This window comes from Patagioenas fasciata, chromosome 3 (genome assembly GCF_037038585.1).
Source record: "Patagioenas fasciata isolate bPatFas1 chromosome 3, bPatFas1.hap1, whole genome shotgun sequence".
Lineage (NCBI taxonomy): Eukaryota > Metazoa > Chordata > Aves > Columbiformes > Columbidae > Patagioenas > Patagioenas fasciata.
In genome coordinates, this window is record NC_092522.1 from 93,726,848 (window position 1) to 93,749,774 (window position 22,927).

The 22,927-nt window shown below is 39.5% G+C and overlaps 1 protein-coding gene across 2 annotated transcripts in view; it reads right to left on the reverse strand.

Annotated features, from left to right (window-relative positions):
- KCNQ5 (potassium voltage-gated channel subfamily Q member 5) overlaps positions 1–22,927 on the reverse strand; it is a 286,898-nt gene that overhangs the window by 51,472 nt on the left and 212,499 nt on the right. For both annotated transcript variants that reach the window (XM_065834714.2, XM_071806871.1), the window contains exon 3: positions 19,805–19,931. In XM_065834714.2, the coding sequence (XP_065690786.2) occupies positions 19,805–19,931 (127 nt within the window). The remainder of the gene's footprint in view (positions 1–19,804; positions 19,932–22,927) is intronic.

A 22,927-nucleotide genomic window follows, 5' to 3' on the forward strand; every position in this document is an offset into this window, starting at 1 on the left:
ATTTAAAGGGAGATGAGGAGAAGAGGCACAGTGATGGCACACAGATGCTGAGAGAAGGAATAATGTTCTTTTATGATGACTGGGGCAGGCACACCACTGTGCAGGGAGTGGAAAAGGACAGAACAACCTCTGTGTTACTTCATCACCTCACCATCAATTTCCTGACCTTCTTTAAAAGCTTGAAGAGCCTTGTAAGAAATACCTGGTTTAAATCTGAGGATTTTGTGGTCTTTCTATGTTTCTATGCAAGGATAATCTAAACCCATGTTTGCCAGTGAAAAATCTAAACCAAGTTCTTGTTTTGCTTCCTTTGTGTTGGGTATGAACACTCATCTTGTCCCAAGCATAGCTCCTACAAGTCAAGAATGACCCAGTAAGTGAAAAGGCTCCCTGAAAGTGAGTGGTGGGAGAGACCAGCTGTACCTACAAGCAGGACACTCTTTCCTTAGCCTGCTCCTGCAGAGTAGGAGTTAGCCTTGGTTCATTCCGCTCAGCCACCAAAGTAAGTTGAGGTCCAAGTATCCCTGCCTGCAAACCTCCTGGGTTTCTCTGAACTCACCTATGGGTGGCTTGGCTCTTATTACAGTACAAAGGGTACAGACAACCTGTGGTTTAAGGAGTGTCCTGTTAAGTTGTGGAAATCCTTGTCACAAGATACTGAAAGTTTAGATGGGTTCAAAGCCAGTAGGATGATCTCATGGGAGAAAATTTAACCCTGGGCTAAGTAATACCAAGGGCCAACTTCTGGTTCAGGATGTCTCCAAGTAGCAAGCAGTTGGAGGCTGAGAGACTCTTACGGAGAAACACGGTTGTGTGCTTGCCCTGCATCTTCCCTGACCATTCACTGTTGGCTTCTGTCACTGCTGGCCAGTGTCACTGTTGGCCACAGTGTGTCAGGCCAGGCTGACCTTCTGCCTGTCTTTTGCTCTGACATTTTAAAATGCCATTGGCTACTACATAGGTGGGTCATAGGTGGCTGCAGTATAATTGTCTACCAAAAGAGCTGGATTTGCTTCTAGAGGTAAATCCAACAAGATCAGAGATTAGGAAGAGCCAGAAATGGTTAAAGTATTCTGGAATGTCTCTGCACAGCACAAGTCCCAAGAGCACAGCAACCAGATACAGCAGGTATGGGTGAGAATTCAGAAGCAGGATAGCTCGCCAGGAAAGGTTAGAGACATCACAAATCCTAATGGAGATCAGAAAAATAGATGGGATCAGATTCAGTTCCATGTGAAGACATTTAAATTTGGGTGTCTTCATGTGAAGCAGGTGTCTGAACTCCCCGTGCAGCACAAGGAAATCATGTCAACTGAGGGAAGTGTAGCTAATCCTCAGGCAGGCTCCTGCTGGCTGCCCAGATGACTCACGCTGTGGGCTTGGTACAAAAAAGGCTTGATTCAGCTGCCCAGATTTATTCATCCAATGCCATTTGAGATGCCTTAAGGTATGTGAGACATCCCCTAGGTCTGGCAGCTATGCTCTGAGACTTGGGAAGGCTGTGCCCTTCAGGAGAAGTCACTGGACGGCAGGGAATATCACATAACAGGGGGCACCTCTATGTACTCCGCTGGACTAAGCCCCAGAGCTCAACTGACTATACTGTAAGTATAGACATGTAGCACGCATGTACTCACCCACAAGCAAACTTCTATATTTAGGTGTGTGTATCTGGATCTGAGGCTCACATAGAGTGTGCTAGAAAGCCTTGAGCAACATCGACTGTGTTGAAGAAAGAGTGTCCCTGGCTACTAACAGGAGGGCCATGTTAGCTCGGCTTGTTCCACACTGCTCCAAGCAGAGCAGCAACGTGACAGCCATTTTTAATTATTGGTGACTGGCTCCCAGTAAATCAGATATCGTTAGAAAAGCAGCATGCACTCCTGCAAATCATTCTCAGAACCTAAAAGAGAGTAAGGTCACCCAAATATTAGGAATTATGCATTTGGTCTGGAAATTATTAAAGTGCTTACTGAGGGTTTCGGTTATGCTCAACCGCCCTCAATAGGGCAGTTTTTTACAAATGGTAGTCATTTGCCCCTGCCTTTATTCCTTCCCATTCCAGGAGCTCTGACTTATAACATGGAGTTTACTGGAGGTCTCCCAGTGCAAAAAATTCAAATTAATTCAGTTTTGGCAGCTCTGCACAGCATCTGCCCTGCACTGCTGGGAACCCTTTGTCCTGCTGAGGGTCTCTGGTCCCTTCTGACCACGAGAGACAGAGAAGCCAACTGCAGCACAGCTCTCTTTTCCCTTTTTTAAAGTATTGTTCGAAAGAGGTTATCTATCTGTGTAAACTCTTCTAGATCGAGGGTAGGGATGAGGACAAGCAAAGGCGGGGAGGGTGAAGAAATGAGTGAGCAGAAAACACACTGACACGTTTAAGAAACAGCTGGAGGAGGGAAGAGAGTCTTCCCAGGCTGCTGGTGGCTTTTTCACACCTCGCCCTCTCATCTTCTTCAGCTCTTCACAATATACCACCCTCAAAAACCTGCCCCCTCCAAGTCCTGAGGCTGGGAATAGGGAAGGGAAGAGTGTGTCCATTGCCCAGGGCAGGTCTCCCTGGCTGCATTTCCCTCAGAGGCAGAAAGGCAGGCAGACACATTATTTCAGAAGAGTTTAACTTGCCAGGAACAGGTGTAAGATAAATCAAAATAAAGCCCTCTTGGAATGAAATCAAAGCCCAAAGAAAAGTTTGCAACAGTTGAAAGTCACTTCTGAATATGTTAAACTTTCTTTGTTTTCTTCTCTAAACATACCTATACTGGAAAAATTAAAAGTTAAGTACTTTATGATTTTCTTCCTGCCAAATTTTTATCCAAAATACCTCAGGTGCCTTTTGTTCTGTTTTAAGTAAGAACGCAAAATATTTTTCTAAGCTTCCTTTCATATTCCAATTTAATTTAGCTAAAATCTTCCCGGCATTTCTGTATTTTAAGAAGGCTTTAGCCAACTTCTATCAGTATTTTCCTCTTTATCTTTTAGTGGCAAAACTGGGAAATCAAGAAGTGAATAGCAAAATTTCAGTCAGTTTAACAGGGACTCAAGTTTTGCTCTGTATCTTGCTGTAAAGCACCAGGAAAGCTTGGGATGTGAGAATGAGTAATGGGCAGTATAAATCCAAACTTCTCTGTAATTATTTATTAGAAGACAGAAGTTTCTGATGTTCATTTACTTCTTTGAATTTTTCCACGCTAATATCTTGTGTATGATCTTCCAAAACATCAAGCATCTCTTCAGCTATGATGTTGATTTTATTCACTCTTTAAAAATATCTGTTATATATTTATCCTTGCAGACAGCATCCTCCCTTGTTAACTCCAGTCTGAGATTTCAGATCTTCTCAGCAGCTTTTGCAATGTTCACTTTTGAACACTTCAAACTTCAAATTGTTTCAAATTTAATTTCAAATTAAATTTCAAAACTGAATTATTTAAAATTAAGTTTTAAATTAAAAAACTGAATTCTTACACTTCAGACATTTCACCTAGTACCTCTCAAGAAACTGTTGAGATTACATCAAAGTTTCGTTAATAGTAACCTAGAAAAGTTTTTTTAGTTGACAGCCACCATGTTAACAACTGAGAGCCCCCCCGAAAAATAAAACAATATGCACCCAGAACTTATGTGTACAATAGATCACACTTGTATATTGTCCAGTCTCACTAAAATAGTGACATACAGTAACGACAAGTAAACAAAGCCCAGTAACGCAACAGCCCGGAACTCGAATAGCTCATGCGGGGTGTGCCAGCCCGAGCTCCCCAGGTCACAGCATGGGGCCAGCGTTGAGCTGCCTCACCCTGCTCAAGCTTGGCCAGAAGCTTTGGCTCAATTGGGTCACCGATGAAGATGTGGTTAGCATTTCTGAGCTGATTAAAAAAGGAGGCAACACAAATCATCATAAGGGATTGTTTTACTTCTAATGACTTTTTCAATGTAACTTCCCTACTTTTTGGCTTTTGTGAAATTTTATAGTATTCAAAGGTATCATGCTAATAGGCCCACTTCTACAGGTAAAAGGAAGAACAGAGAAGCTTTACTTGGACATTGTGAAATGTCCCAAAGCCTTGATGTGCCACCAGGACAAGAAAGAATGTCAGGATTTTATTTGGAAATGTAATTAATGACTATCTTCTACCTGCTCAAAGCTCATGTACATCCTTCAACTAATACAAAAACCTGCATTATCTTTCTCTCTTTCTTATTCTTCGAAATCTTTGTGTATAAGAAGATGCTAGCAAGAGCTTTTCCTGTTGTCTGCATTTAATGCTGATGAGTTGGAATGTCATTTCCTTCTAAATAAAAAGGACACTTTTAGCCAATACAGGTTAAATTAATCTTGTGCTACTTTTTCTCTGATAATATCTGAATAGAAAATTAACAATATTTAATTATTTTTATGATCATCACTATATCATCAAATCAGTGTTTACCACAAATTCACAGAAAACACCCCCAGTTTACACATCCTTGTTAAGAATACGTAGGAGACTACAATCCCTGTCAATTACTCTGTCTGGTCTGGCTACAGAACAGTACAGAAAGGCAACAAGCTAGCACAAGAGTAGGACACATCTGCCCCCAAAACTGCAGGAATAAGCAGAAAATCTCAAGAATGTGGTTTATCTAGCTTGCAGTTGTATTAACTCACAAAGGAAATCAACTGGCGAGAATATAACAAACTTTAGGCTACTCTTAGGTTGTCCTTCTAAGGTCTAATTTTGGGCTAGAGTGATTATCTATGACCCAGAGAAAAGATATGGCTCGTAGTGGTCATTTCTTATGAATAGTTCTCAGGACACTTCATTATCCTGAATTTCAAAGCCACTCCCGAAACAAACAGCACTCGGATTCTGTGGCAATATAAAGCCACTGGGCTTCAGAAGTGACTAAGAGCACGGAGGATGCTTTGATATTGGTTCCATATGATTCCAATGGCACAGGTTATGCAGACGTATTGCAGAACAGTGAGCAACTATTCTCACTCATTAAGGAGTCTGAATAAGTTTCAATCCAGATTTAGAACAACAACTATGTGTCAACAATTAACTTTCAATTCTGAGTCACAAGGAGGCGTGAGTGGTGGGAGGGAGTGACCAGCATTTTAGTTTTTCTAATATATCTTCAGACATCAGTCCTTCCAGTAGCTTCATTGTGTTTATTGCTGTACTCAGAACTCCCTTCAATTTGTCTACAATAATCTCCGTAGCTAGCTGGCTGGGGCTGGAAGCTATCGTCAATGTAGAAACGTACTTTGAATTTTAATCAGACGCTACAGCACAGTTGACACACATTCCAGGGCCCTGTATTTGAGCAGGTCACACTATAGAAACATGATAACAAAAGTATATTAAATGGGCTCTACCCTAAACTGATATAAATTGACAATTCAAAGCAGTTTAAGGTGTAGCCTGATGATTGACACCTGACTTAAGCCACACATTAGTGTGTGAAAATAAGGGAACTCTTTTTCAGACTCCTTAAAGAAAAAGTCTGCTTATATAGGAACAAGAGCCTTTTTGCGCAGCCTAGTAATATGTTTATCATTGGTGTATTTTATCCTCTTGTGAGTTAGATTAAAAAAAAAAAAAAAAAAGAAAAGAAAAAGACATTCATAGATTTTAAGGCTTCTGAATAGCCTAACAGAAGGGTATTCAGAGAGGGAAATAATTGTATCATTATTCCTTGAGCACTTGTTGAGAAAGGTCATAGAATGGAAAAGGTTGTTTCATCATGACTGGCTGCAGAAATGCTTTTAGCTTCAAACAAGGGATGAACCACTTCCCTCTACCGGTTCAAGAGGGCAAAGAATAAAAATCATGATTAGAGAATGGTGCAACAGTTAATTTGAAAAGAGGCAAATTGTGATGTTTTTAGCAGGTGGAACTCTCTTTGCTCTCTGAAAAAAGTCCCTTGCTATGAAATCAGTGGGATATTTCACATAGTTATGGCAGCAAAATTTGGTCTAATATGGCCTGAACTTCCAGTGACCTTGCGTAAGTATTCAGCCCAGGAATTAAGAATTTTCAATATTTTTATCTTTAAAATGTTCAGAATCTTAACCTTTTATTGTTTTTTATTTTTTTTTCTTAGATCAAACCTGCAGTTAAATCTCTGAATAGAGATATGATCGATATTACAATATTTAGAAAGATTATGAATGTTATAATATTTTGTAAATTGTCTCACCGGAAGAAGCAGAACCATTTATTCTTAAAGTACAATTCAGTATGTGAAAGATTGTAAAAATCTGCAAACTGGATTTTTGGAGACTACTCTGGAGACATATGGTCTTTTGAGGTCACCTGAATTCACCCTCTGAAATACGATAGGCTCAAGGATTATTCTCCAACTATAAAAAAGTGGTTTAATATCATCCATTGAATTACATCACCTGAACATCTCTAGCGTAATTTGGGAGAGGTAGGAAGCTGAGTTCTGCACGTCCCACAAAAAGCTGAGTAGATTTACAGCAATAAGGCCTCAATTTTACAGAGAAAAAAAGCCTAAACAACATCAAGAACAAAAAACCCTACGCAATAAGAGATAACCTGGGTTTTGCATACACTAAAAATAATGGTGCTCAGGATCCTAAGTCCTGACAAAATTTGCTTTCAGCTATGTCTGAATGTAGCCTTTTTTTCGGTCAGGGATTGGATCTCTCTGCTCGGATGCCCGACAGGTTACGATTAATCATCACCTACTAGTAAAACTAATTGGCAGGATATCTTCAGGAAATTCTTGGGATGGATGATGATGCTTGATTTTTGCAGATGATGTTGTCACTCCAGCCAAAAGGTCTTTGCGTTTTCAAATATATATCAATCTCTGGATGGAAACTGTATTAATCATCATTACAGGCAAAACAAGTTGGTGATTTCGCTTCCTTTTATAATCTTTTTTCAAGATGCAAACAACACGGTATTTCTAGAAGTAGGAGAGTGATGTAGTTTTGTGTATCAAGATAATTAGCAGAGATAAATACAGATGAGTATGAAAATTGACTTTTATTGCTGTTGAAAAACAGGAAGATAGGGAGGTATGGCAGTGGCACATAGAAGAGAAAGAAGCTTACAGAAATGTCTAATACTGTCTACGCACTGCAGTGGAATTGACAAAAAAGTCCAGAGTTTACTATGTCTACTCTATTGATTTTATTTTCTTCTAACAATGGAACATCAGTCAGTGACTTCACTTCTAAGGAGTCCACTAAAACTGATCTGTGCATAGAAACTTGGATTTTCCTTACTCGTCACCTGAGCAATACTTCAGTGAAGAGATCAAAAGAGCTGAACCATCTTGAACCCTCCTCTCCATCTACAGTTTTCATTTGTAATGTATTGGAATCATCTGAGTAAGCAAAATATCTTAATATGAAATGAAAGTGACTTCCTGGAAATACAGACATCTTCTTTCTAGGATACATGCTAATTTTACACAACCAAAGTGGGTCAATTTAGAAAAGCAGCTCACCAACATGTAAAGCTGTCTTTTTTGGCAAAAAGAAAATGGTAGGAATTAAAATTATTTAAGAGAAATTAAATTAGAATTTTAAAATAGAGATAAACTAGTATATAGTATTATTTACATGACATATAAACCCCATATAATATGTAATAATGAAATTATGCACAATATAAAATACACACGTATTTATATTATAAAAGTACCACGGCATGGTGTTTAGTTGCCAGCTGGCATTAAACCATGACACAATATGGTATAAGATAGGTTATATTTCATATATTTTCAGTGCCACAGAAAATAAACTCCGCATTAAACTGCAAGCATGCTTTAGCAGACCAATTCAAAGGTTTTAGAACTGCAAACACTGTGAGGATTAGTTACAGCACTATGTCCTGATGCTGAAACTCAAGATTTGATGGGAGCCCCCAGAGTTTGGTGCTGGGGATGGGGTCAGCTCTGCAAAGTGGTTTTGTGCCAGTGGGGCTGCACCCCATGGCGTGTTGCTGGCGAGCTCATCTGTACAATCTTTGTAAGTCAAGGAGGAGAACTATCCCGTGTTTCTTCTATCTATGAATACTCCCTCCAGGCAGCACCAGTAAATCCCTTTCTTCACAGGCACCTTAGTATGCCTACACTACACCTTGAGTAAAGCTCTTTACCATACAGTGCAATCATATGTTGCCCTCAAACAAAATAAAACAAAATTGGAAACTAGTCAAAGACACTTGTTCGCAAAGTTAACCAAATGCAAGAAATTTGGAATCTGTAGGTCTAACAATTTTTGAAACTGAGAACAAGGAATATCTTGAAAGAGTGAATACTGGACCTATTTAGAATAAAACTAAATATTCCCCTATGAAATTCCAGAATGAAGAGGATGGGTCAGATTTTTGTTTTGTCATTTTTTTAACCAAGGTTTATAATGACATCCTAATTTCATCCCCAGAAATGGATCAACTGATGTTACTCACTAATATGCCAATGTACTAAAAGTATATGTACACTGTTCCTGTGTAAGAGTAGCACACTTTCAGGTCATGATGACATATATACCAAAATAATGGAATTTTACCTCTTGTTACAGATGGCCAAAATATTCTGCTGTGGGCTGAGAATCACAACAGCTCAATAAATACTGAATTTTAAATTGTGGTTATGGTTACCATTTTTTATTCAATCAGATAAGAACAAAAACATTAACGGGAACATTTCACCTGTCTTTGTACTGCTAGCAATTAAAAGTTCATGGCCCTGCTGAGAACATACTCTGTCTATGGACTGAATAAATCCTCAGCAAGTATCTTTATATTATTAACAGCTGGCTCAATAAATCTCAAAAATCTAAAGGCCTCCTGCAAGCTAAGATTAAGTTCAATTGCAAGCCTATCATGGATGTATACTTCATTAGCCTTTTTCAATAACTGATCTTTAACAATATTAATAAGCACCTGCCAGAAGGAATAAAGCACTATTTTTCCAGGAGTTTTATTTGCCTGTAAGACAGTCTGACAGAAACACATTTAAAACCATATCTTTGACCCAGTGTTCACCAACCCAATTTCTGTCTAACCAGAGAAACAAACCATCAGTAACACATGCAAATCCTTCCCATAAATCTTCACTTATTCTGCCCAGCAACTTAGAAGCCCTGGGAAAACAGGGTTTGCTAGTCACTTTACTATGTCTGAGGCTTTTTTTTGGGATGATAGTAGACCACAGTGAAAAAGGCTTTTGTTGCGGAGAGACAAAAACCCAAAGACTCCTGGAGTGAAAGGCAGCAGGATGGATATAATCAGACACAAACACACATCTGATAAATAAAGAGGTTCATTAGGTCAGACTGTAAGAAAACCACAAAGTTATCAGCAAGAAAAAAAAAAAAACCAAAATAACTACAGGCATGGCAAGACTTGTGTATGGAGAAAAGGCTGAATAATTTAGGAATGGTTAGTCAGAAGACAAATATGAGATGGCAGATAGAGGTATGCAAAGTAGCAGACGATAAGAAGGTCTGTTGGATGCCTCCTATTTACCCCTCCTTATAGAAGTGAGATCAAAAGACAATTTAAATCTGATAAAAAGAAGTACAACATGCAATTAACTTGTAAAATTCATTGCCACGGGATATAAAAGTATAACCTGAGAAAATTAAAGAAAAAAATGGATGTTTCTCCCTAAATTGCTGGAATTAGATTTTTCAGAGGATCCAAATTGCTGTATGGGTCAATCACTGGTTACCCAATGTCCGAACAAAAATATTGTGTGATTGGCTGTTCGGGCTGCAGGTATTAACACCTTTTTTAGAGATATCTGGCACTAACCAGTATGTAGAAAGACACTGAATGGGGCTCCTACATGATCCAGTCCAGCAGGGGAAGCAGTTGTGTCTCTGTGCTGGGTCGTTGTAGGCAGGAGCTGCTCTTTCACAGACTTTTCAGTCATACTCCAAAATCTCAGGGAGAGCCAGGAGGGCAAGGTGTTGAAGTGTTCATCTAGTGCATTCCCAGGTTGTGCATAAAGTGAAGGTGATGCAGTGGTATGGGAGCAGAAAGGCCAAAAACACCCGTGGGAACAGAAGAATCCTGGGTGTCAGGGTGAAAGTGGACAGGCAAAAACTGAGAAGTAAAGGTGATGAAAAGATCAGGGAAGCACGTCTCTGAGGGACAGAAAAAGCATGTTTGTAGGTGGAGAGGGGAGAGACAGCATTAATAATCTGTTCTCACATTCACAGGGCTGGAGAGAACAGGAGGCATCCAGTATCTAGCTGAGGTATCTAATGCAGGTTTTGAAGGCAGGAACATGGTTCCCTAGCGTTGACTGAAAGAGATTAACTCCTACTTCAAGTTTTCTGAGCTGTCCTCTGGAGGCACACACCTCTCCATGCTGCCTAAAGACAGAACTTGCATTCCCAGCCTACACAACTATTTTGGATGCTTGCACAGTCAGTGTGAGTGCCTCCTGGGACTCCTCTGTTTCTGTAAATACAGAGTTTACTCAGACAACACGGAACCAGAGATTTCCAGCCACTTTTTATCCTCAGCTGCTACCCTGCTTGCAATTTGCATGCGGGACCACGGTGCCGACAAGAAGCTTTAAATATTTTGGAGAACATGAGTGTGGGGCACTTTGTGTCCACCCTTGAGACTTCCCAGTGTAGGAGATATGAAGAAAGAAATAGAAGCTCTGTTCAGTGCCTGTCTGAGAGGGAAGAAAGCATTATCTGGTAGCCCTCTCACAAACCAAACAGGAGACAGTCCCAAAATGAGATTTTCAATACAGTGGATCATGCTACTCTGTGTGACAACCTCTCTACTCTGCCTTGTGACATCTCCATCTGAAACAAAGCAGCCCCCAGCATGGGGGTCTCACAATCAGGCCTGGCTGGCAAAAGGGAGTCCCAGGCCTGAAGGGGCCATGCCTTGGCTTGGCTGCTCCCAGGATGGTGGTACACAGGCCCTGGGCCACCAGGACCGGGTGGCATGAGGGTGGAAGCAAGCAGCTGGAGCTTTCTCTTTCTGCATCAGGCACAGTTTAGGCCAGACTCAGATAAGCCTTTACACCATTTCGGAGTTTACACAGGTTGCTGTAAAACAGTTCAGGAGGACACCTTCCTTAGATCTGTTATTGACAGCAATATCACCTATCAGCAAAAAGGTCAAATCCTCTCTTTTGAGAGTTAATCAGCACAAGCTTAAAGGTAAAAAATGTAATTTTTCTTTAGGAGGAGACCACAGGTTCTGGGAACCCAGTGCTTAAGTGGTAGTGGTGGGAAAGGAGGAAATTAAAATGTGCAGAACATGCCCAATTTGCCATCTAGAAATATGCAAATATTTCTACTTAGCTGTATTAAACTTAAGATATAAATATCATAACTCTGTTACACAATGTAACAATGTTGTTACATTGTCAAATCCTTCCTAATTGCTGTATTTAGCACAGCAGCTGTAAAAAGGAGAAACTAAAAAACTGTACTTGCTCTTCTACACAAGTCCTTTTCCAATGTGGCAGTTGGAGGGTAACCATTCGAGGCAGGATCATAAAATTCCCACTGGACGGCTCTGCCCATCTGTCACGTTAGCAGTGCTAGTGGCAACACACAGTTCTCCGAAGGGATGTAAAAGAATGGAAACATCCGTGGAAACTGAATTTCCTCAAGCTTCGTGATCACTAATAAGCTAGCTGCAAGGTTGGGTGAAGACACCTGGCAATCAATTTGACTATACTGAACGTAACAGTGGGCAAACTTGTGTTTTAAACTGTAAGCATTGCCAGTTAATAAACTAAAGCTCAGCAGATACCAGAAAACTGCATTTGAAGAAAATAACACTATCTCTAAAATAACTGAAAATGCGTATTTTTCTAAATGACAATTACAGCCAAGAAAAATGCAACCACTGTTTTTAACTGACTGCACCTCTGGCCCTTTTCCTGGAGACCTCACTCACACACAGATGACCTGAACAGAAACAGACGAGTTTTAAGCAAAGACAGCAATGAAGTCACAAAATTGAACAGGTGTTAGAGTAATAATTGTAAACCAGAAGCACCAAAGAGACAGAAAGACATACAGCAAATATAGGATAGCAGCATGCTGCATGGTGAATGTAAAAGGAACAAAGTCATCTGTGCAAAAGGATTATTAAACGTGTTATTATTACAGAAAAGTGTGAAGGAGGTGGTTGTGCACAATACAACACCTACAGTGATAATTTCTCACTACATTTCCCCTGTTTGCATAGCCCTTTCAAACCACCCTACAAAGATTCCTGCAGTATAGGCCAAGTTGATAACTCCAAAGACCTCTTGAAATGTCTTCATTTGTGCTCACAGAGGTGAGGCTGGGACACCATGAGAGAAAGGACGATTTGATTGACTAACGCTAGCAAGAGTAGTGAATCATGGCTCAAATAATCAGACCGACAGTTGTCTAATGTACCACATTGAGGTATTAATGTTGAAATTTATGTTAACATGCTGCCGAAGCACCCCTAAGTAACTACAGGCATGTCAGTAAAGTAGAAGTCACACTGAAAGTGGCCTTTGAAATAAAGTGGTACCGCAAGCCAGGGATACCACAGCCCTTGTGAGACGTGGCACGTGTGCCAATGATAAAGGGCACTTGCAGAAGTCCAAAATAGCAAACACCTAGTCTAATGGGATGCTATTTTGGACCAATATAGAAATGTGCCTAAACGAATCAGATTTTTGCCTGGAGAGCAGAATTTGCTGCTGCAAAAACAAGACCTGCACAGCCACTGAAGCGGCAATTCCTCTCACAGAGGAGCTACGAGAAGCAGCTGACGATGATCCGAGATCGGAGTTACAAGGAATGTCACACACTGAAGCAGCTGATCTGCAGCACAACATCTGGAAATAAGCCAAGAAAGCTGAGTATGTCCTTGTATATCAACCAGGCTCTGACATATTTCTCACTTCATGAAATATATATATATATATTTCCCCCCACCCCACCTGCTAGGAACAATAAACTTTGAAAAACTGTTGTACTGCTTTTCAGACTCCATATGCTGAGGCAGTCACATAAGTGCATTTGGCACAATCTTGTCCACCTCTAACTTCCACATCAGTGCTTACATTAACAATTACTTAATTTTGGATTGGAGAATCTACTTGTATGGATGGAAATTTGAGCAACTATCTTGTTTATGGATATGATGGGAATTCAGCCTAGTAAGTCAGGACATGAATACCTCAAATCAAATAAAGAGAGGTAGTGGAAAGAAAGGTATTTCTTTACAAGTTTAAAGCCAGTTCCTAAAAAGTGTGAGCAAAATTGAGCATGCCAACTCTGAAACCAGAGAATATTGACTCATTCTAGGTCTATCAGTTGCTTACCTCCTTCTTACTGCACATTTCCAAGCCATTGAAACTTTGTGGCTTATAAGTAGCACTGGAAGTTCTATAATACACATTTATACCATGAAATAGTTTAGAATACATATTATTTATTAATATCTAATAATAACAACAACAATTATTATTATTACACTACAAGACATTTTCTGAAATTCAAACATGAGATATCATCAGTCGTTTGAAAGACTCCATGAATCATTTACAGAATCTCAGTATGGACAGAGAACCTCATTATTTCAAAATCACTGGACTATGACATTTGACTTCAGGAGACTTGCCTAACAAAAGTGAACTGAATTAGGAATTGCTAAAGAATTTAGTGCAGGTACTGAATCCTATCAGTCTTGTTTGGAATGGACATAACTACCTTATGACTGGGAAAATATCTTCATGCCTTATAAGAAAATAATTCTAACATTACAAGTGAATTCGTTTTAGTAAAAGGTCTCCGGCTTTTTAACATGCTTTCTGTCACAAACCTGTCTTCATTCTCTGATTCTTCACATCCCAGGGCTCTAACCTATTTCATTCATTCTGGTGTGGATCTCTTCTAATTTGTACTGTTTGAAGAGTCTATTTACAAATGACTGATTATTCTTCAGATAAACAAAATCAAAGTTTCTCATGTAGCAGATGACTACAATTAACACCAGGTGACAGGGTAAAAGAGCATCTCTCCCTAGATGAATTAAGAATTATTTATTGATGTTTGGATAGTTTCAACAGGGATGAAAGATTATAATTTCCTGCTCCATATCTCCCAGAGCAAGAATTGAACCATACTTTATCCAGAAAGCAGAAACTGCATTATTGGCTATTCTGCATGTTTCAGAAAATGCTTCTAATTTTGATGATAAAGAGAAAAAGATCCAGACTGAATATAAAATGCTTACCCTAGGGAAAAGGGAATTGGTTTGTCTCCATGAATCACTTTGTTTTCAATTAATCATACTGATTAATTTTCAATGAAAAATCATTTAATCAGAAATCTCACATGAGCCTTGTTGACTTCCTTCATCAGCAGATGTTTCACCAAATGCACAGAACAGGGACCCAAGAAAATCTCAGCCCTCATATCAAAACCTCAGGCTCCAAGCCTTGGGAAGATGAAACGTGACACTACCCACAGCTGCCCAGCGGGAAAGAAGTTGCTAGACACACCTCACTTGGGTTGCCCAGGTCATGGTAGGCACTTAAAATGACAGGGTAATGACACAAAAAAACATGCCAATCAACAAATACAGGCTGCTGAATTCTTTAGCACACACCAGAAATTTCAACATGAACTGCACTGTACCAAACTAGCTGGTTTCTTTTGAATAGCAGACATACAACTTCCAGAAAGAGAAGACCAGAGCCTGATGTCTTCACTCATAGCAAATGGTACCTTATTCAGCAGCGAGGGAGGTAGTCAGAAAAAGTAAATGTGAAAGAATAAGGTTCATAGATGATATCCAAAAGACATTCCTTTTCCTGTGCCTTTCTAAAAACTGTACTGCCAAGACTGTCAAACATGAAGGTATGCCACTAGCTATTAGTTTTAAAAACCTACACAACTTGGAACTGTTTTAACTTAAAGAGCACCTCTGCTCATTGCATATAATTATGACTGCTGAAATTATTTGAGGAAATTTCAATTTCCAGTCTTAATACTCCTACTACTACTATCAGAGTATTTTCTGAAGTGGGCAGCGTGTTCTGAGATGAGTTCAACTCAACCTGGTAGGAGATCCCTCCAGTACAGAATCTGTTCATGCTGGAGCTTGGTTTGGCTGGGATTTATAATGAGATGTGATGCGAGATGTGCCTCCTTGGTCAAGTATATACTTAATTACAAACCACTGCTGGGTTATTTAGAGTTCAAATTATACTGAAGAGAGGCTGTTTATATTGTTTATCATGAGCAGCAGATTTACTATCTGTCTGTATTCAAACTATAGAACATGTCTAAATACCAAGGTGACAGACACACAACCTATCATTACATAAATATATTGAATTAATTCAAATTAAAGGTTCAGCAGATCTTGTAGCACATTAGATATGGCTTTGTATATAAAGGTTTGACAAAAGTGCCATATGATGGTTCATTATCACACTAATTAATGAAAAATAGATCCAGTAATACGCAACAGCCGCTGCTATCATTTAATGCTCTGAAATGAGGTTTGCCAGCCATGAAGTTCAAGAGTCTGATTACAGATAATGGACTTAAGCTTCCTGTTAGGAATTTGTTCATTCTGCAGCCTCAACAGAATTTGAACTTGTGACATTTCCATCATGCTGTAGCTTGACTAGAGGTAAAATAGGAGCAGCTGTGGGGAAACTACTAATGGACTAACTGAAATACATGAAACCTTTCACTGGGCTGGACCACCAGGAAGTTGTCCTGGAGAAATGTTATATTACTAGAAGTGGGCTCAAATTTAAGGGCAAAAAAATCTGAAATAGGAGTTTCAAACCCTAAGTTTAAATCTAGAAGTCGCATGAAGTTTAGACACTAAAATTTGCTGCTTCCAGAGTTTGAAGGGAAGTGTGCTTCTGGGCTCTTCACTTGCCATTGCTGGGCTTCCTCACGTAGGAGTCCCAAAGTCTCCTACAGAGTCAGTGGAGAGAAAGAAGCTCCTCTGAAAGCCCAGCAGACTTCAGACATGCAGGTGAGTTTGTCAGGATCTTACTCTTCTGACCTACAGCTTGTTATTTATTATTCCTCATTATTTTTATAATGTGCCACCATACAGGAGTCACCCTCACAGACTGAGATTTCATTGTGATGGTAAAACATCTCATACACACAGGACTGTGGCCAGAAGTTTAATTTTGTCAGGTCACATCTAGGAAGCCCATTGCTAGAGAAAGGACAATGAACTCTACATTTATTTCAGTGTCCCTGAATGGCTTGACAATAGGGGAAGTAATACTTTTTTCCCAATTTGAAGACATGTCCTCTTTTGTCTGGGGTATCTTCAAGGAGCATGGTTCCTCCTAAGGCATGGGTAGACACAGGGTTCTTCCCAGGCATCAGTGTCCCTGGCGCTGGAGGCAGCAGCCGGGAGATGCCGTGCCCGGATTGCTGCTCTTCTGTGCACTATAACACACCAACATTCCTTGGCAGGGCTAACAGCCAAGCTTCAGACTGATAGATCCAGGAAATCTAGGATTTGCAGAAGTACATCTGTAAGTATATTAAATATCTGGGAGGGAACGTAGGTATGCCCTTTATGTTACGTACACAAGCTCATATACAATGAGAGAAAGTGAGGGATGGCAGTTAAGTCCTGACATGGAACAAAATACAAACCAAGGTTTAATACTACACTATTATTTCCATTTTTACAGAAATAAACAAGGGTGCAAAACTGTCAAATAACTTGATAGATATAATTACTAACCTGGTAGCACTCAGCAATGCTTGATGAACTAATGTGTCATGGTAGTGACATTGTAGGCACACTAACATAAGCACAGAGCTTTCACCCTGAATATTTTTTTCTGGTTATTAGGTTATTAATGGAAAAAAATAAAGACTGTCTGAATGTGACCCTTGAGGCAATCCTCAGATTTATTATTTTCAGCTCTTAGGCCATTCCTTTATGTGATTTGTGTTTGATCACAAAAACAATCAGAGAACAGATCTGCTGGAGATATATAGCAGTTCTAATTAATAGTAAACAGACTAAGTCTTCTAAACCATTATTATTCCACTGTAACAATAAACAGAAAGAATAACTGATGGATTACTAAGTAAATAATTAAACAAATGTATGAAAAGCAATAGGCCAAAACTGGCCATGTGCTTCTAAGGAGACCTTAGCACTGAGTTCACTGAGTTCCCCTTGAAGCCATCCTTTCTCCAGGTTGAACAAGCCCAGGTCCTTCACCCTCTCCTCACAGGGCAAAGGCTCCAGCACTGATCATCTTGGTTGCCTTATATGAACTCCAGTTTATTGACATCTTTCATGCAGGGTGTTGGAAGGGGCAAATTGAGTGTAGTATTTGATATGTGGCCTAATGAGTGATGGTGCTCTAGCTAACGCAGCCTGTTTGGCTTTTGTTGCTGGGGCACACTTTGCCATGACTGCAAAGCCAAGGTGACTTGCTAAAGGTTCTTCCTCAAAAGATCAAATCTGGAGAGATGCTGAACACCAGGAACTCCCTTCAGAGACACTGAAGTCCAGAAAAAAAACAATTAGCATAAGAAGAGATACACAGAATAATTAATGGCAAGAAATTCAAGCTACTGGTTTAGTTTCCAGAAGCTGCGCTAGTAGCTGTACAGTGTTTTGCTGAACAAAGCTCCCTTTTCATCCAGTGAACCAACATAGGAAGTCATCCACAAGCAAAAGACTGTTGGCTACCAATTAATTCTGCCAGCAAGTGATGCAGTTGCAAGGGGGACAGAGAAGATGCTTTTAAGGCTAGAGGTTCCCTGTATGAACACAGGTGCAACAAGAAATCAGGTGGACTCCAGAGAAAAGAGGAAAAACCACAATCAGGTTAAATAAAGCCCAAGACTCACCAAGGCCCATGTCAGGAGACCTGCCTGAACTATTTCACAAACCGTAGGAGGGTAGCTATGGGCTGTTTAAAGGCAAGGGGGAAAATCTGCATCAGTCATCCCAAGATAACATGCAGAGCTTTTAACAAGGAAGAACCTCTCCGTTCACTTTTGCTGGCAATTAACACCTCAGACTAAAGTTAATCACTGGCAGAAAACTCGTTGAATGGAGACAAGCGATGGAAGAGAAACAAAAAAGCTGAATCAAACAAACTGCTAGTGTTTGGGAAGCAGCAAATCACTCTGAGATGTCAAATGCTTCTAGTGAGTTAAAATTCTTTAAAGATTTATATATTTCTACTAAGTTCTAAATGTCTGAAGTAGGTTAATTTTACCAAATTAAGAATCTGGTGCTTTCTTCCAATTGTGTGCTGGCAAAACTTGACTACTGCAAAGGTTCAGGTGTACCACAGAATCTTGGAATAAAGGTAAGTCTGGTTAAGGAGGGCGGCTGTGTTTGTTGATGCCAGGGAGAGTGAATGTCTGAATTTCTAGCCTTCCCTTGACAGCTGGCTGGTAAAGGCTGGGAAGATTTTGAATTTTCTTTCCACTTTTGGCGAGGCATGGGCATCTCAGAGCAAGTGTGTGACCTGGCACCAGGTGGGGTGGGGTGAGGTACCTGTCCACCTCCCCTGCTGCCTGAACAAAACAAGTGCCAATCCCAATACTTGCCCCTCTCCTACAGTGCCATAAAATAGCGTAGATGAGGTTAGTCTTTCCAAGGAGGAGACAGTCTGCGATGCCATCCACCTACACATGCATCTCTTGCTTAAGACCCTTTCTCTGCTGTGGGAATTCCTCAGTGGGAGAAGGTATGGATTTACCAGGGAAAGAGCCAGAAGGCTAAAGCTTGCGTTTTGCATAAGCCCTAACCAGTGCATCAGTCTGCTATGCCACGGGACACTGAATAACTTTTTTGTTTTAGACCAGGATGGCATTAATCTAGACGACAACTTGTTATTCACTGTTTACGCTGAGACCCATGTGTGTATCGGCTTTAAGCATGTGACTCCATGTGCCGGCTGCTGTACAGATGCATGGGAGAGTATGTTTCCTGCCCAAGTCGATCTATAAGTTAATTTAAGATAGAGGTAGATGAAATTAAAAGCTGCAGAGAGGAAGAAAGTTGAGAGAGAAATTGAGACACTGACACCCCGAAGTTCCACAGATGTTCTGTAAAAAGAATTTGCTCCAAACCATTGGAAAAATAAGAAATTATCAGATAAATTTGGTTAGCCATCCTTGATTTCTACCTTTTTTTTTTTTTCCTGCAGATTCTTTTTCAACATAGGGTTTTGTATGGCTGTAGGCTTATTCACCATTCTCATAGATAATTTCTAGAGCAAAAAGGGGAGGAATAGTCTCTTGAAATAGTTGTAGAAGTATGCTATGTCCTATGCCAGAGTCACTGATTGAATAGCTACCTGGACTGTCATGCATAAAGCAGCAATGCAGGAAGTAGGAACAACATCCAAACTCATTGCAATGTATACATGTCTGATCACAGAAGTTAAATAGGATGAACACAGTGTATGCACATATGTGTGTGGTATCCATGCATGTATGTAACAAGATGTGTAATATGTCCATTAAATGCATACAGCTCCCATGGTTTTGAGTGAGATCAGCCCTCAGCCCTTCATTCTTCCAATATACATGCCAGCTGTAGGACACGCATAGGAAAATGTCTTAAGAAAAATGGATGGGCTGGTATTTAGGGACTTTGTGATTTTATATCTGGAAAAGCCCAGGGCAGATGACAGCTGACACACAGCTATTCTGAATTTACACCTAGTTACTGTAAACAGAGTCTGATTCCAGTAGTTTTCATTCAGAATGAAAACAGAAGGGGAGGGTGTTTATTTTTATCTTAAAATAAACTAGAGGTGGGACACTCACCTATTACACAGAATGGTTTCCTTGCAAAGCGCAATCTTCCTTGCCATCCTCGGTATCGACAGCAGCATCCAGCAGACCAGATACGAATAATAAATTCCAAACCAAAGACAACAATCATGACAAATTCCTAGAAAGGGCAAATGAGAAAAATGCCTGTTACATGTAACCAACACTGAAGTGCCAGGAAACTTACGACTACTGTGTGTGTCTAGCAATCCACCTTGAGCATCTGAAGATCCCAAACAAAACCTGTGATCCTGCTTCCCAGGATGGTTACACATTTACACGCAGAACAGTCCCCAGACCTTCCTACTAAATGGTGCAAGCCTAACACAAACAAAATTAAATATCTGCTAAGACTGGCTACTAAATATGAAACACTGAAGAACTGAATCACACACAAAAAATATAAAAGCGAAATAGTCGGTGAGTCTCGATACTGAGGATCAGACTTCAAGTAATTCAGACAGCTAGTGAAGAACATGTTATATATCCATGTCCATAAAATTAGTTCTTCGTTTGATGGCTGAATGTTTTGGTAGATATATTATCATTGTAGGAATATACAGATGAAGTGACTGAGATGATGCACAAGCATTTAGGAAATCAATTTGTTCCCAGAAGTATGTTAAGATACATGCAAGTGTTATTACATACAATGGGCATGTAATTGTTTGTAGAACAGTAAATGGATGTTCACACTAGGCAGAACTTTCCCTGGACATCGTGTGAATGAAAGCATTTAAAAATCTTGCCCTGCTTGTCTGGCTTGTTTGTTTTGTTTTGTTTTTTCCCACACTGGAACCTTCTTTAAGACTGTCCATTTTAATAGCACCAACCTGTATTTATGCAATTGCTATTGGAATAAATTTTTCAGTAGAGCAGTGAGGTCAACGGAGTTGCAGCAACAGAGATTGGAGCACAATTGGTCTCGGGACCTTAAGGAAAACCGAATCCCTACAATATGCAGTGATACGGTATGTAAACAGTGGTATGGAATTCTAAACTCAGATACTCTTCTGGAATACCATGATAAAGTTATGGGTTTTGAGATGATAAAATAAAAATCAGTGTGTTCACCAAAAGAAGAAGTACTTGAAGGAGTTTCTTAAACAGCTCATCAAGAAGAAGAGGATTAAAGTTGTATTTTATTTGGCAGCTGAATGTGTTTCCATGTCCAGGAGAAAGCTGTTCCTTGTCAGCCAAGTAATTTGTTATTCCTGCAGGATGAGGACTAGTGTGGTAACGGTAAGGAAGAACTGCAAATGAGTTAAACAGAGGAATATTTGCAAGTGTAGGGTTTATCCAATATTGACTTTTTCCCAATAAACAGTTTGCATGTTTTCAGACTGTGAGATCCTATAACTCTACAAACTGATACGGCTATAAATATCACATATGTCAACTCGGACATTAATTTACCTGAACGAATGGCATTATTAATATTCTGTCATGTACTGGTGCTTTACTGGCTTATGATTAGTGGCAGTACATTGAAATATTATCAATTTAATTTGCTTTTGCTGTCAAAGAAAAATTTGAAAACATAGTATTTCTCCCTAAAATGTCAGCTTTTATAACTGAATCATATTGAAAGAGTTTTTAAAACCTTCTTCAGTTTGTTTCCAATTTTGTAAATCCCATATTGAATGCCTAAATTACAAAAGCAGAATGAGATCCCTCTGCTAAAAATGTCATTTTTTTTGTCAGAAAAGAATATATATGGAAAAAAGAATGCGATTGTTTAAGGTTTTCTTTTTATTCATTCTGGTACAAGGAACTTCAACTTAATTCCATGGACAGAGTTATTGTACAACTTCACAAAGGATTATGTGCAAAACTGAAAAAGTTCTCAATATAGTAACAATAATTCTTAATAGTTGGCTATCATGTCGTATATGTCCTTATAGGAAATTCTGTGTAGGCCAAGAATAAAATGCACAAGAGGCCAACTGGAAAAATGGAAGAATATGTATTTTAGTTACTTAAATGCCACTCTTACAGTGGTAGTGAAATTATGAATTGTCAAATCTGTTTTACACATTGTTAACTGATGTCTCTGAATTAATGAGGGTGGACGGGAGGCACCCATGCCATTTGACACTTGACTCTCGCATGAAGTTTCTTCTTTGGGGCAGGGGTAAGAGATACCAAAAGAGAGGAGGCCAGCAAATTACGAAACATTATTTGCTTCCAGTTCCTATTTTCCTTGTTAAAATCTAATCACACTTCATTTGACTGAAGTTTGTCATTTTCCTGGAAAACAGACTCTGTGTACAGATGCACGAGAAACACCTCTTGCTGGAACGGCCATGGGTGTCTTAGAGGAGCCGATCGCACACGCAGGAGCGTGTCCTCCATCACAGTCCAGACCCCGGCGGGGCCTCCAATGCAGAACTGGCAAGAACAGAAAGTACTTAATAATTCTGGAAGGACTGGCCTACAGCTTCAATTCAGTTAAATCAATATTAAAAAAAAAAAAAAAAAGTGGGTAGAAGTTCAAAAGAGGTAATTTTTTCAGTAGTTTACTATCCTTCCAGTCGGTGCTATGCAGTTTTGTATTCATTATCTGTGCTAATATTATCAATTACTATTTGCTGTGCTTGCTCAGTTATACAAAGAGGAAAAAGGTCATTGTGTGCTGAATGCACGTGTTTGACAGTCTCTTGTACTACATGGTGTACTCATGTGGCAGAGGCAGAAATCCTATTTGTCTCTCACACACAAACGCATATACATGTACTAAAATAGAAACTTAATGGAGATATATCTATTCTGAGAGAGAAAAAGAGCAAAAGGATGTTTTCTTAAGTGTTTTTTTTTGGAGCAAGAGTATAAGATTCTTCCTGGAGATGCAATGTGAAATATCTTTGTTCATTCTGTGAGAAAAATAGTTATGATTTCTAGCAACATTACGAATTTATGCACAGTGATGTTATCTCAAAATCAACTGAAGTTTCTGCTATATAAGTAAATTTTAACAACAGCCACTGTAGTTATACTAAGTGATCTCAAATGCAGTACATCTGGCTCTGTGCACTGGAATGCTAAAAGAACTGCTGATTTTAAAAATACTATATATTATTTTCTTCCACACATATTGAATTTCTGGAGGCTTTAAAA